This window comes from Medicago sativa, chromosome 8 (genome assembly GCF_051527215.1).
Source record: "Medicago sativa cultivar Bolivia chromosome 8, Bolivia_mono, whole genome shotgun sequence".
Lineage (NCBI taxonomy): Eukaryota > Viridiplantae > Streptophyta > Magnoliopsida > Fabales > Fabaceae > Medicago > Medicago sativa.
Window position 1 is genome coordinate 59,076,143 of NC_140756.1, and position 14,412 is coordinate 59,090,554.

At 34.8% G+C, this 14,412-nt stretch overlaps 1 protein-coding gene and 1 long non-coding RNA gene across 2 annotated transcripts; both read left to right on the forward strand.

Moving 5' to 3' along the window:
- The first annotated feature begins 5,932 nt into the window (after positions 1-5,932).
- Positions 5,933-7,145, forward strand: LOC146899993 (uncharacterized). The gene is made up of 2 exons (XR_015023100.1): positions 5,933-6,135; positions 6,642-7,145. It is a non-coding gene; the product is annotated as an uncharacterized LOC146899993 (long non-coding RNA).
- Positions 7,146-11,516: 4,371 nt separating this feature from the next.
- Positions 11,517-14,366, forward strand: LOC146899994 (putative nucleoredoxin 1). Its single transcript, XM_085734139.1, has 4 exons — positions 11,517-11,659; positions 12,365-12,844; positions 12,950-13,429; positions 13,565-14,366. The coding sequence occupies exons 1-4, from the start codon at positions 11,567-11,569 to the stop codon at positions 14,222-14,224; spliced, it is 1,713 nt and encodes a 570-aa protein (XP_085590265.1). The 5' UTR covers positions 11,517-11,566; the 3' UTR covers positions 14,225-14,366.
- Positions 14,367-14,412: the final 46 nt, after the last annotated feature.

A 14,412-nucleotide genomic window follows, 5' to 3' on the forward strand; every position in this document is an offset into this window, starting at 1 on the left:
GAGATGTCACGGGTAGGACAGCAGGGTCGGCCCTAGGCATAGGCCAGGGGTGCAACGGCCTAAGGCCTAGCCCTGTAGGGGGTGATGACAGGTCATCTTACGTTATTCTTAGCATGTTTTTCAGTCTATTTTAGTAGGTTTTACCAGCAAACCAGAGGAGTATTAGATCAATTGCCTATGATTTCGGGACGTTTGTAATTTGTTCTATATTTGAGTATGTAATTCTATTCTTCCCAAAACATAGCAAGGTTTTGATGATGTCTAAGATAGCTAGGTTTATTTTATGATGTTCTTTTATGTTGATTAGCTTTAGCTTAGAAACTTGTTAAAGCACCCTAGCAAATCATGTCTCATAGTGTCATGTGATTCTTTGATGTCTTGTGTGTTGTCATATATGGAAAATCCTTCCGTGAATTTCTTGATTCTACTCATAATTCATTGATTCATATCAAGCATTCCTTTTGTCCATTTTCCTTGTGTCACTCCTTTTGAATCGAGTCAAACCTTGTCTCATTGTGTCTTGTATTCCCTTGTTGTCTTGTGCGGTGTCTTGTTTACCAAACTTCATTTTTGTGTGTTAGTATCCCTCTTTGTGATGATTGAATCGATTCAAATTAATTTGAATCGATTCATAAACCTCTCTGACTTCGGTTGAATCTATTCAAATTTTGATGACTAGCTACTTTAATATGTGCAAATTTTAATGTCAAGTGTAGTGCTATTGATTTTGGGAAACCTATAATTGCAATAAGATTTTCTATGCTGGTCATGATTATAAACTCTACATAGTGGCACATCTTATTCACACAATTTGTTGAGCCCCGTACTTAGATTCGGTGTATCTCATAGCAAGTCTATGGTTTTAGGTCTCAAAAACATCGATTCATAATTACTTAGGCAATAATTACTCGAGTTTTTTTGGCATGCAAATAATGAGTCTAGATCCTCTCCATTTACAATTGTCCCCATTTCCTCCATTTAGAGAGACAAAGGCACAAAAAATTTTGGAAAAAGTATAAAGTAATTAATGATGGCGGGGCCCATTTAATTAAAATATCAACTATCTCTTTTTTGTGTCTATCTTTTTCCAAATTGTACTCCATTTACTTTGACAAATGGAGAGGATCTTAACTCGCAAACTATGGTCTTAGGTCTTGAAAACATCAACAAATTGAGATCCGCAACTTTCCACCATATTGTGTATCTCAAACTCAACAAGTTTCTATAGTTTTAGGTCTAAAAAACCTCTTTTATGTGCTCTTGATTTTGGAAAACCTATAATTGCAAGTAATAATTTTTTTTACGATAGTCATGATTATAAAATCTACATAAATATGGAACATCCATACACACACAATTTCTTAAGCCCCGTGTCATATAGATTTGGTGTATCTTTCGTATGAAGTATTGCTCCTCCATTTCCCATGTGAAGTATTCATCTTACATTGCTAATATATTGCGTTCATTATTGACACATGCAATAGCACTAGCACGGGTCGACGGTATAGTCTCTTGGTAAATTGTATAAAGAAGAGAAAAAGGACATCGTGTTAAATTGACGGACATCGTGGGAAGGAATCAAAGAAAGGACAAGAGAGAAGTGTTGTTATTTTCAATTTGTTTTCCTTAGCAAAGTCATCTTCTAAATAAATAAAAAAGTTGACTTGTCTGTGAATTGTGAAGTCGTCGTTGCATGTCCATTGTCCAACTCTGATCAGATTATATTTTGCTAATAATTTGGACCAATGATTCACTGATAGTTTTCAATGCGTTCCCAATGCTTTTTTGTTAAGAAGATGCCCATCATATTCCACGAATCTGCGATGCAATTGCCAATTCATAGTACATGTTGGCGTAGACCAAGTAAAATTAGTGTATTTTCTTTTTAACTCTCCTGTTGTTAGGAAATATTAGCTCTCATATTTTAGAGGTCGGCCCGTAGGTAGATAAAATTTCAGCAATGATAGGTTGGCAACTTGATTTGTATATTCCTTTGTATCGCTCTCAAAAATTTAATTTAATCAAATATGTGGTCTCTGTGATTACATTTTTTTCGTGACCACTATATTTCCAAAATTTATTTGGTTAACTAAGTGGAAAAATAGTGGTCACGCGCATTTTAGTTGTTTGACCATATTTTTTTTAGCTTCTAAATGTGGTCACGCAACTGAAAAATGTGGTCGCACATACCATATATTTAGTTAACTTATATTTTTCAGAGTGGTACAAAGGGATGCTCACATTAAAGATGTCAACCAATCTTTATTCATAAAATTTACTCAAGAATTGTTTAACGAGGGGTGCTAGCGACAACCGCTTATGCACTCTCTATTTAACACACCCACATATAAGATGCCACGTAATCCTCTTTTTTTTATTAAATTACCTGTGAACCGGTACAACATGTTTTCTTTTCTTTTATTTTATTTTTTCCAAAAAAAAAAGTGTTAACATTTTTTGTCTCTTTCTTCTTCGGATTATTCAGTAGTCACCAAGCTACTTCCATGAAACCCAACCCTTCAGCATTAATCTCCACCATTTTTCATACTTCTCTGTTCTTTCAACACATACTCTAACTTAATCAATAATAGATGGTGAGAATCACTTTCCCTCCCTAAAAATTGTTACTTTCTTGTAGCTTTTCACCGCCACAACCATCGGAGACCAAATCTGTGTCCTTTGTGAGGTTTTTGATTTAAATTGTTCTAGTGTGTTACGATTGGTTTGACTGACATACCCTTCTCCATCTTTTGTTGTTTGTTTTTTAATCATCAAAACCAGATCTTAAATTAAATCATCCATTGACAGAGCAAGACATAGTAATAATGAGATGAGGGGGTGTTTTACGGTTGTGGATGAACGGTCGGTGTCTTAGGAATCTAGGATGCTTCGTCGGCGAGGTTAAGGATGGTGTGGCTAGCTGTTTGAGAGAGAGAAAACGAGATGTGGGTGTGTTGGAATTTTAAAACCAGTTGTACCGGTTGCCAGTTACATGGTTTAGTGAATATAGTGACATGGCCTCATATTTGAGCGAGTGATTGAAGGCGATTGTTTCAGCGACTGACGCTAGCATCGCTCATTGTTTAACTCATAAACACGATTTGATATTTAGTAGAATTTATTAATTTGAACTTAATTACTTGATTAAAATTAGTATCATTTACCGGTAAGGGATTTCTTTTAAAAAATTAAGATTTTAGTTTTATTTATTTATTTTTATATTGTTATTATACTAGAAATTATGTTTTCAATGGTAAAAAAGAAAAGAAATTCATATTCTATTATCTCTCTACATAGTACTAAAGGTATATGATAGGATGGAGTGTCATGATTGACTTGTCATTTTTTACTAGTTCATTCAACATTTGAATCAAGACACAATAATAACACTAGTACAATGCGATTTATTATCGTGTCTTAAATCTTTTATCTGGAGATCTAGTAAGCGTGTAATTCAGTTGATAGAGAAATTATGATATGTATGAATCGGGATTCGAATTTTAGATTCCCTATTTATTCATTTAAAGTGGATTTTTAGTCACTAAAGTACTTGGCTTTAAAGTCCTCTTTTTTGGACCATCAAATATGTTCTAAAAGGATAACTACAAATATTGGCGAAGATGTTTCAATTATTAAAATTTAAGATAAGAGGATGGTGTCTTAGTCCAAGAAGTGAAAGACCTTCGAACTCAACGAAAGTTTACATATATATTTACATTTACATTTCTCCAAAAGTACCATCAAAACTTGAACCTAAAACGTCAATGTTTTTAAGATATGTCATTTTCCCCCTAAATCGTACCTTTGGAGTTTTGTTTCAATTATTTTTCATATCAAAATTATAATTTGAAAACATGTTATATAGATACAAAAATTAAATTTTAGATAAGTTTAAACGAAATAGATATACTATAAAACTAAAAGAAATTTATAAATTGGTAAGAGCAAATTTATACATAACTTTTTTCCGATTCAATTTGGTACTCCAAGTCATTAACATTTGTTAAACTTTAGTTGTAAAAGGTCAAGCATAACAATATTATATAATTTTACTTTTGCATGATAATTTTAAATGTTGTAAAAGGTCAAGCATAACAATATTATATAATTTTACTTTTGCATGATAATTTTAAATTTTAGAAAATACTATCGTGAATTTTATATATAGTCCCATGTGAGCGGAGTAGTAACTAGTAAGTATTCTTGATCCTAATTCAGTCACGCGAAATGACTGGAACTTGAGTTCAGGTGCAGCATGTCCATCGACTACTTAAACTTGAAAAAATTGCTATTCTCTCAATTAAAATTATTCACTCCTACATGAACTGACAAAAATAATTTCAATGTAAGTTAACTCACGTAGGTTAATTCACGTAGGTTATAAATAATGTGAGTTAATTCACATAGATTATATCGAACGTGAGTTAACTTACGTTGAAGGTATTTTGGTCAGTTCACGTAGGAGTGAAAAAATTTGTACGGGAGAAGAGCAATTCTTCAAGATTAATAAGTTGAGAAGTGTTAGCATTAATCTCTCTCTTTTCAACATTCAATCAAAAAAAAATATAATTGGGTGAAATATATGTGTGTTTTACCACTTTATGTAGAACTCATTTTTAAAATGCAGGACCGACGTTGATTTAATTCAATAAAAAGAGAGTTTGAGTGAGTGTTGAAAAAGAGTGGTGATACATATACCACCATAGGTGGCATACCACTCCTACACCCCTCCATTCACACACTGCCATGTGATCTAAATGAGTGACTCATACTGGCCCCACCAAAACTCATTCCTTCACTCTTTCCCTTTTCACTCTCACTCACTTCCATCGATCTCTCTCACTTCTCTCTATCTCACCACCACACTCCTCTTAACCACCACCACTCCCTCTTTCTTTCTCGTCTGCCACCACCATAACGGCCACCACCACCAAATCCTCTCCTGCTGATGCAGGATGAAATCATTCCATTCGTAAGCGAGGTCGAAGCCCCTTCTACTCCAAAAAACTTCTATTCTTCTCAAGATCGATGCTTGGTTTGGTTCCAGGAAAACCTCCGCCGCCATCAGAACTGCTCTCAGCCACGTTGAGAATCTCATCACTGGTGTTACCAAGTGTTTCCGCTACAAGATGAGCTTTGTGTATGCTCATTTCCCCATCAACGCTAGCATCACCAATGAGAACAAGTCGATTGAGATCCGAAACTTTCTTGGAGAGAAGAAGGTATTCAATTTTTTTTTCGTAATCATTATTTTTATTTTTATTTCTTCAATTTTAGGTTAAATAACCTTGTTGTTTTATGCAATTTTAGACTTGATAACCCTAGTTTTAATCTAATTTATAATTTGTAATTAGATCATTTTGTAATAATTTTCGTATATTACAGACGTTAAACATTAATGTTTATTAGTGCTAATGTTTTTTTGTGATTAAAAAATGAGTTAATCTTTTATCTGGTGATTAAAAATGAGTTAATTTTTTTATTTTGGTAATTAAAAATGAGATAATGTCTGATTTATTTGGTTATCTGGTTTAGTTATTTGTGATTTACTAGTTTGAGAATATGTGGTATTGAATCGAATAATGTTGTATTAGGTGAGGAAAGTAGATTTGCTTGATGGAGTTTCAATTGTTCGATCTGAGAAGGTGAAGGATGAGGTTGTTTTGGATGGAAATGACATTGAGCTTGTTTCTAGGTCATGTGCACTTATTAACCAGGTACACCCCTTAACATGGTCCATGAACATGCTTTATTTTTGTACATTTTGCTCTTTGTTTATGTTTCTGAATGTTGTTGTTGTGTTTTTGGAACAGAAATGCCAAGTTAAGGCCTCTAGAATTCTCCCTTAGTTTGAGGCATTGTTGAATATTTTGCTTTTGAATTTGTGTTTGAAATTAGGAATTCCTGGTGTTAAAGATTCACTGATGGAAGAGTTTGGCATATTCTTGATTACTTATGATCTGCCTGGTTTTGGTGAGAGCGATCCTCATCCCAAACGAAATCTGGAATCGTCAGCAATAGATATGTCGTTTTTAGCTGATGCTCTTGGTGTTGACAAGTTTTGGATCATTGGTTACTCAAGTGGAAGCAAGCATGCTTGGGCTGCGCTTAGATACATACCTGATAGACTTGCAGGTATTAATAGTTCTTTTTTTGTCTTATAACTGTATTTTTTTTTATTTACTTACATGCAACTTTTAACTTGACAAAATTTGGAACTTTCATAGGCACTCTTCTGTTCACTTACCTTTTGAATAACAACTATCATGCTCATATGTTTTAGTGTACTTCATTAAATTTAGTTTAGGACTTCTGCTCTTTTTTTCGTAACTAAAAAAACACATGTATAACTTGTTTAGAGTGAGTTAACGGTAAGTTTGTATATAAATGTTGAATATTATATTTGTGTCACATCAATAGAACATGTTTTTTCAGTGAGAATAAGTGTCTGGTGTTTGACACATGACAGTGTCTGACACGTGTGATGACATTCAATCACTTCTATTTCTCAATTTATTACCGGTCTCTACGTGTCAGTGTCATGTCGTGTCTGGTGTCCGTGTATATTTCAGTGCTTCATACATACTAGTGTGCCAAACAGCATATAAGTGATCTGTCAGATGTTGTTTATTAACTTTCAGGTACTGCCATGTTTGCCCCCATGGTGAACCCATATGATCCTTTGATGACAAACGAAGAGAGACGAAGAACCTGGAACAAATGGACGCGAACAAATGATCCTTTGAGTCACGCATTATTGATGTTCTCTTCTCCAGTGGATGTTCCCGCACTATTATTCAACCAACCTTTCCATTTGAAAAGATGTAAATCTCAGCATAACATGATGGAAAACAGAGTACAACAAAGGAAACTATCATGCATGTTAATTAAAGACCACATTTTATATGAAAAAAAGTTCATGGGAAGACCCACTTGATGTAGGAAATAGACATGTGGACTCATAATAAATATGAGAAGGCCAAGGGAAAAAGGAGATTGTGATAATCTCATTCATTCTCTCTGTTATTCTCTGCTCCTCTCTGTAACTCCTTTTCTTGCTGTACCTTTCTGTTATCTTCATTCCGTGTAATTGATCCATTAGAGATCTTCTTTCACATCAATATTATTGAAACTTTCCACTGCAATTTTAAGTTCATTACACTTGATGTCTTTATATTTTGCAGCATCTGAACAAATATCGATTAATTTAAGTCATTAACATTTAAGTTATTTTCAATCAACTGATTATAGCTTATTTTGAAGGAGTTAATTGCTTTTAAAAAAAAATTAAGACATCAATAATTGTCCCATGAGTTATCTCTTTTGAACGAAATTATTTACATCTGGGAAATATAAACTAGCCAAATATATGGTCTGTATGACCACATTTTTACACATGTGTGACCACTATTTTTTCATAAATTAGAACTTGTCCGTCCTTAGGCGTGATAAACTAGCCGATTGTAAAACAGGTTATTTATGGTTGGAAATGCTTTTAGTGCAGTGATCAAATGAGATCATGCGTTCGATTCGCCTAAAACGAGATTATTTACATGTGGGAAATATAAACTAGCCAAATATATGGTCAGTATGACCACATTTTTACACATGTGTGACCACTATTTTTTCATAAATTAGAACTTGTCCGTCCTTAGGCGTGATAAACTTGCCGATTGTAAAACATGTTATTTATGGTTGGAAATGCTTTTAGTGCAGTGATCAAATGAGATCATGCGTTCGATTCGCCTTAAACGAGATTATTTACATCTGGGAAATATAAACTAGCCAAATATATGGTCAGTATGACCACATTTTTACAAATACGTGACCACTATTTTTTCATAAATTAGAACTTGTCCTTCCTTAGGCGTGATAAACTTGCCGATTGTAAAACATGTTATTTATGGTTGGAAATGCTTTTAGTACAGTGATCAAATTAGATCATGCGTTCGATTCGCCTTAAACGAGATTATTTACATCTGGGAAATATAAACTAGCCAAATATATGGTCAGTATGACCACATATTTACAAATACATGACCACTATTTTTTCATAAATTAGAACTTGTCCGTCTTTAGGCGTGATAAACTTGCCGATTGTAAAACATGTTATTTATGATTGAAAATGCTTTTAGTGCAGCGATCAAATGAGATTATGCGTTCGATTCGCCTAAAACGAAATTATTTACATCTGGGAAATATAAACTAGCCAAATATATGATATGTATGACCACATTTTTACAAATACGTGACCACTATTTTTTCATAAATTAGAACTTGTCCGTCCTTAGGCGTGATAAACTTGCCAATTGTAAAACTTGTTATTTATGGTTGGAAATGCTTTTAGTACAGTGATCAAATGAAATTATGCGTTCGATTTGCCTAAAATGAAATTATTTACATCTGGGAAATATAAACTAGCCAAATATATGGTATGTACCTTGTTCCAAGAAACTTATAGAAACTGCTATTCAATTTCATACCAATGATCATCAATTGCAAAAATAGGAAAACTGAAATCCTCTATAGAGCATCAACACTTAAACAGTGACAAACTGCAATTACAAAAACAATCAAAATGCTTACAGAGAACTTGTCACACTTCCTAGTATGATAATACACCATATACAAGTAACCACTAGTACACCAGTAATGCTAAAATACCACAAAAAAGTACTTAAACTAACACCATGGTTTGCTAAGCTACTTCATCATCCAACTTGCATAAACTAGTTCCATAGAAACCCAATATTTCAAATTAATTGCAGCAATGCAAATTATCTTCGGAACATTCTCATGCTCAACAAAACCATAGGTGTTATTCCATTTGTATCCATGCTTTGCTTCTTTATATGTCCTTTGACAACTAGATCATCATGAAGCACCTAAAAACTTTACCAATCCAACCTAGACAACTAGATCCTTCTTCGCTCAATCTTCAACAGATCGAACTCAGCTACAACCTCTAAAATGCGAGAATTAGAAAGACAGAATCCCAATATTCATGTGAGTACACCGCCTGGTGCTCTAGATAAAATCATCATGTGAGCACACCGCCTGGTGCTCTAGATAAAATATCAGCAACATATGGAATTTTCCACCTGGACATTAAAAAACAAGGGACATGAACCAAATAACAAAAAAGAAAGACACCAAGTTACAAATATATAAGTCAGTTCACTCCTAGCTACCTAATCCACTTGACTTCATACAAGAGCCACTTTTAGTCAAAGAGTCTTCTAAAGAGTTTGCTTCTATGTTGATATGACAAAATGAAACACTACCCAAACCAGTCAAATGAATCTTCTTTTAAAAATTGGAAACTAATTCATAAAAGTTCACATTACATTCAATTATGTTCCCAAGATCATTAACCTATGTAGTTTATTCAAGCCATGCATCAATTAAATATGCATCAATAACATAAGTCAGGGGAAATAATACAAACTTTAATTATTTAATAAATCAAAGTGTATTTACTTTAATCCTCATATTTCATTAACCGAAGATTTTAGTTTCATGGATGCAAGGATGATTAAACTTCTTGTCCATGGTCATCAACTAAAAATGGCTTAACCTAAAGCCTCCCTTTACAAGAAGTCGTCAATAATAAGAGCAGTAGAAATAAGTTGTCTTACAAAGGCTAATAATACATCAGCCCACAAAGAACAGCAGGCAAACACAATGAAAACAAAGTCAAAACAATCCATGCAAGGAAGTGCAATAAATATACAAAATCATCTAAATCTATCAAACATACGTCACAAGTTTGAAACGAAATCAATCCTATGGAAATAAACCAAACTGTTGTTGTTTTCGTTCAAGGTGTTAACCTTATCTGTCGTATGCAAAAAAAAATTCTATCAATTACAATTATTAAAAGAGTGTCACACATACAACAACACTTTCAAAGACACTAAATTCCGCACCCACTCATTACATGAACAATATGAAATATTCCGTCTTATAAATAAAATACAAACACATGTTCTCAACACTCGTTACATGCACTTAACCATATTGTAACAAAGACGTAACCACACATTTTTTCCAAAATTTCAACACTGTCCATTTTTTGACATAAGTGTGACCACAAATCTTTTCATTAAGAATTGGTCGCTTAATCACTACGCCTTCAGAGGAACAACCAAAGAGAGACTAAATTATTGGAGGAAAACTTGCGATTTTTTACTAAGAATATAACAATGAGAAGTGAATGTTATTCTATATATGACATGTTTGACACAAACCAACTAAAACACGACTTAACTTAACCAACACAAATTATCATCCCATCCCCATTTGCAATTACTGACAAATCAGACAATAGCAACGACATAACATCTTAATCGGCAACGGGCCAAAATGCAACAATTAGACAGTAGCAAATAACAGAGATTTTAACATAAGTATGAACTAAACTTCTAAATACTATCAAGATTGATTTAACCCAAAATTCTCACTAAATCAGTATCATACCCTAAAATGATTAATTTCTTCATCATGAATTTCTAATTCAACAATTATTTTGGAAAACAATTTTAAAGCTGATCAAATGATTTCAAAATAAATTTTAGCCTTCACCAAATACAAGATTTGAGATAAACATCACCTTCAATGGAGAGAGAGAGATAGCGGCCGTCGGAGGAAAACGCAAAAAGAGTGGGAGGAAATGGCGGAGAGAAAGGTAGTGATGAAGGAGTTGTGATTCGATAGTGGGAGTTGATGGAGGTGATAGAACGGCATCGACGGCGACGGTGAGGCCAAAGAGAGAAGAGGAAGAGGAGAAGGTCGATCTGTTCAGAAGAGGAAGAGGAGAAGATTGTGGGGTTGTGAGTGAAACTACCAAACTACCCCTTATTGCATGAAACTACCAAATTACCCCTGCCACATCAGCAGTGGTACAAAGGGTGTATAGAAAAGGGGTGTACATGAATCTTTTTCCGTTGAAAAAAGAGTGTTGTTAACATAACTTTTGGTAAGTTATGCTTTGTCACTCGATGAAGTGAATGGTTGCTCATATGCTTTAGCAAATATATTTATGGGGTGAATAGTAATTTGTTTAATTAAATGTAAAATTAAAAGTTATAATAGTCTATCAATGTCTCGAAATTTCAATGTAATCATTGATTATGCACTAAAAGTAGAAATGAAGAGGATAAATAGAGATGATCTGGATTCTTCTTAAATAGTGTCACGCGACACTCTCGATAATATTTCCCATAAAAAAAATAAGGGTCATGTTAACTTGTGCCCTAAGGGCACATGTTAAGCAATCCTAAAATAGAAATATTCCATTAACATTTGTGCATTCAACTAATTAAAAGTCAACAAATTAAATGCAATACACGAATTCCAATAAAAAGTTTCTACATTTGACTCATTAACTTGTGCCTTAAGGGCACAAGTTAACATTTTCCAAAAAATAAATAATTGATGTAGGAGATAATATGATTTTCTTAGCCTCCACGCTTTCCACTCCTATAAATAAATAAGACGTCCTTGTTGTTCTAGTCGTGTTCGTCTTGTTTTGTGTCATTCATTACTCACTCACTCTCCAACAGCAATGGCGGATTCTGTTGCTGATGTCACTCACGACGTTCACTCAATTCTCTCTTCTCCTGATAGAGACTTTCTTCTTCGAAACACCGGCGATCAGGTACTACCACCGTTCACCGTAACTCCTTTTCTTCTCTTCTCCTTTTTTTTTTTTTTGAGTTTTATGAAAATATTAGTAACTTCTTGATTCAAACAAAACTCTTCAATTTTTGGACTAAAGTGAATGATTCTCTCTTTTTTATACGAAATTCATTCTGTTTCAGTGATCAGATTGTGTTCCTTGTTGCATATATGCAATTAAGGGCTAATTAATCTATGTAGCACCGACACTTCTGATAGAATACGTGGTGGATTTAGTAGTGGCGATTCATTTTGTTTGAGTGAAATTATTACATTGACCAGAGTTGACTAAGTTTATTCTAGTGTTTTTCTTATTGGACATGGTGGTTTATGACAGTATTTTTTTTTTAATGAATCGGCAAAAATTTATTAAACGTCGGATCCCTGCACAAGACGAACAGAGACCGGTGAAGTACAAACAGAAGGCGCCGTATATAGGCGGAACACCTGAATACAAAAACCCCAACAAAGACACCCTTGCAAACAACATCCAAAAGGACACCACCCCACCTGAAATTGACTCCTAGACAACCGACCATAGAAAAACGGCATCCATAACACCCATCGTCACTACTCTTCCCCAAAAGAAACCTAGTCCTCAACACCCAAAATGAAGTGATAGTTTTATTTGTACTTGTACCGATGGAATATTGTGGTGCTATTTCTCATATTTTGAAATTCACAGGTTAAAATTGATAGCTTGAAGGGAAAGAAACTTGGTTTCTATTTTTCAGCATCATGGTGTGGTCCATGTCGAGGATTCACTCCAACGTTGGTGGAGGTATACGATGAACTCTCTCCAAACGGTGACTTTGAGGTTGTTTTTGTCTCAGCCGATAAAGATGAGGAGGCTTTTAAGAGCTACTTTTCCAAGATGCCCTGGCTGGCTATCCCATTTTCTGATTCAGAGACACGCAGTCGCCTTGATGAATTGTTTCATGTAAATGGAATTCCTCATCTTGCATTGCTTGATGAAGCTGGAAAAGTTATTACTGAAGATGGAGTTAACATTATCCGTGTTTATGGCGCTGAGGCATACCCTTTCACATCAGAAAGGGTTCAAGAGTTGAAAGATCAAGAAGAGGAAGCTAAGAGGAACCAGTCCTTGAGATCGATATTGGCCTCTCGTTCCCGTGACTTTGTGATATCATCCGATGGAAATGAAGTAAGCTAGTAACTTAACTCAGTATGATATAGTAGGTTCCTTTTGTTATTATCTGGTTGTTTGGTTCATTTACCAATCTGACTTTTCCTTTCATGTGCACAACAGATACCTATCTCTGAGCTTGAGGGAAAGACAGTTGGTTTGCACTTCTTTACGACTAAATACAAACCATGCACACTATTTAATCAAAAGCTTAAGGAGGTTTACAAAAAGCTGAAGGAAAATGGGGAGAACTTTGAGATCGTCTTTATACCCTTAGATAATGAAGAAGAGTCGTTCAAAAAAGAATTAGAAAGTGTGCCTTGGTTATCCTTGCCTCTCAAGGACAAAACCTGTGCGAAACTAATTCAATACTTTAAGCTATCAGTTCTCCCTACCTTGGTTGTTATTGGAACAGATGGGAAAACTCTACATCCTAATGCCGCTGAGGCCATTGAGGATCATGGGGTTGATGCGTATCCATTCACTCCTGAAAAGTTTTCTGAACTCGATGAAATAGCAAAGGCCAAGGAGGCATCTCAAACACTTGAGTCAGTTTTGGTGTCTGGCGATCAAGATTTTGTCATTGACAAAGATGCGAAGAAGGTAATATATCTTATAACATAAATTTACTGGATTTTGTTGAGTAATTCCCCCATCATTCCCTCTTTTTAATTTGTTATTAATAGTAACCAAAAAAAAAATTTGTTATTAATAAGTTAGCATTTATCTCCATTTCAGGTTCCGGTGTCAGAGTTAGAGGGGAAAACTGTCCTCCTCTACTTCTCAGCCCACTGGTGTCCCCCATGCCGTGCTTTTCTTCCAAAACTCATTGAGGCATACCATAAGATTAAGGCACAAAACAATGATGCACTTGAAGTGGTTTTCATCTCAAGTGACAGGGATCAAGAATCCTTTAATGAATTCTTTGCGGGAATGCCATGGCTGGCACTTCCCTTTGGTGACACAAGAAAAGAATTCTTGAGTCGCAAATTCAAGGTATCTGGCATCCCCAAGCTCGTGGCAATTGGGCCAAGTGGCCAGACTGTCACGAAAGAAGCTCGAGGTCTGGTTGGGCTTTATGGGGCAGATGCTTATCCTTTCACTGAGGAGAGAATAAAAGAAATAGAGGCACAAAAGGATGACATTGCAAAGGGGTGGCCTGAGAAGGTGACGCATGAAACACATGAGCACGAGCTTGTATTGTCGCGCCGCAATGTTTATTGCTGCGATGGTTGTGAGGATGAGGGAGATAATTGGTCATACTACTGTAAAGAGTGTGACTTTGATCTCCATCCAAATTGTGCGCTGGGAGACAAAGGAAGCATAAATGGTGCCAAGGAAGAAGAGAAGCCCAAAGATGGATGGGTTTGTGATGGAGATGTCTGCACCAAAGCCTGAAATCTGCTTGTTATATCTTAGTGATTACTGGTTATTGTCATATGCTTGTCATGTTAGTTTTAATATGTCTTGTGAGTTGTATGAAATAATTTGAATCTTTGGATATTGTGATATGGATAATAATCTTTAATGTGTGATTTAATCTTGTGCATGAGTCATCAGGCCAAAAATTATGGTTATTCTCCTTT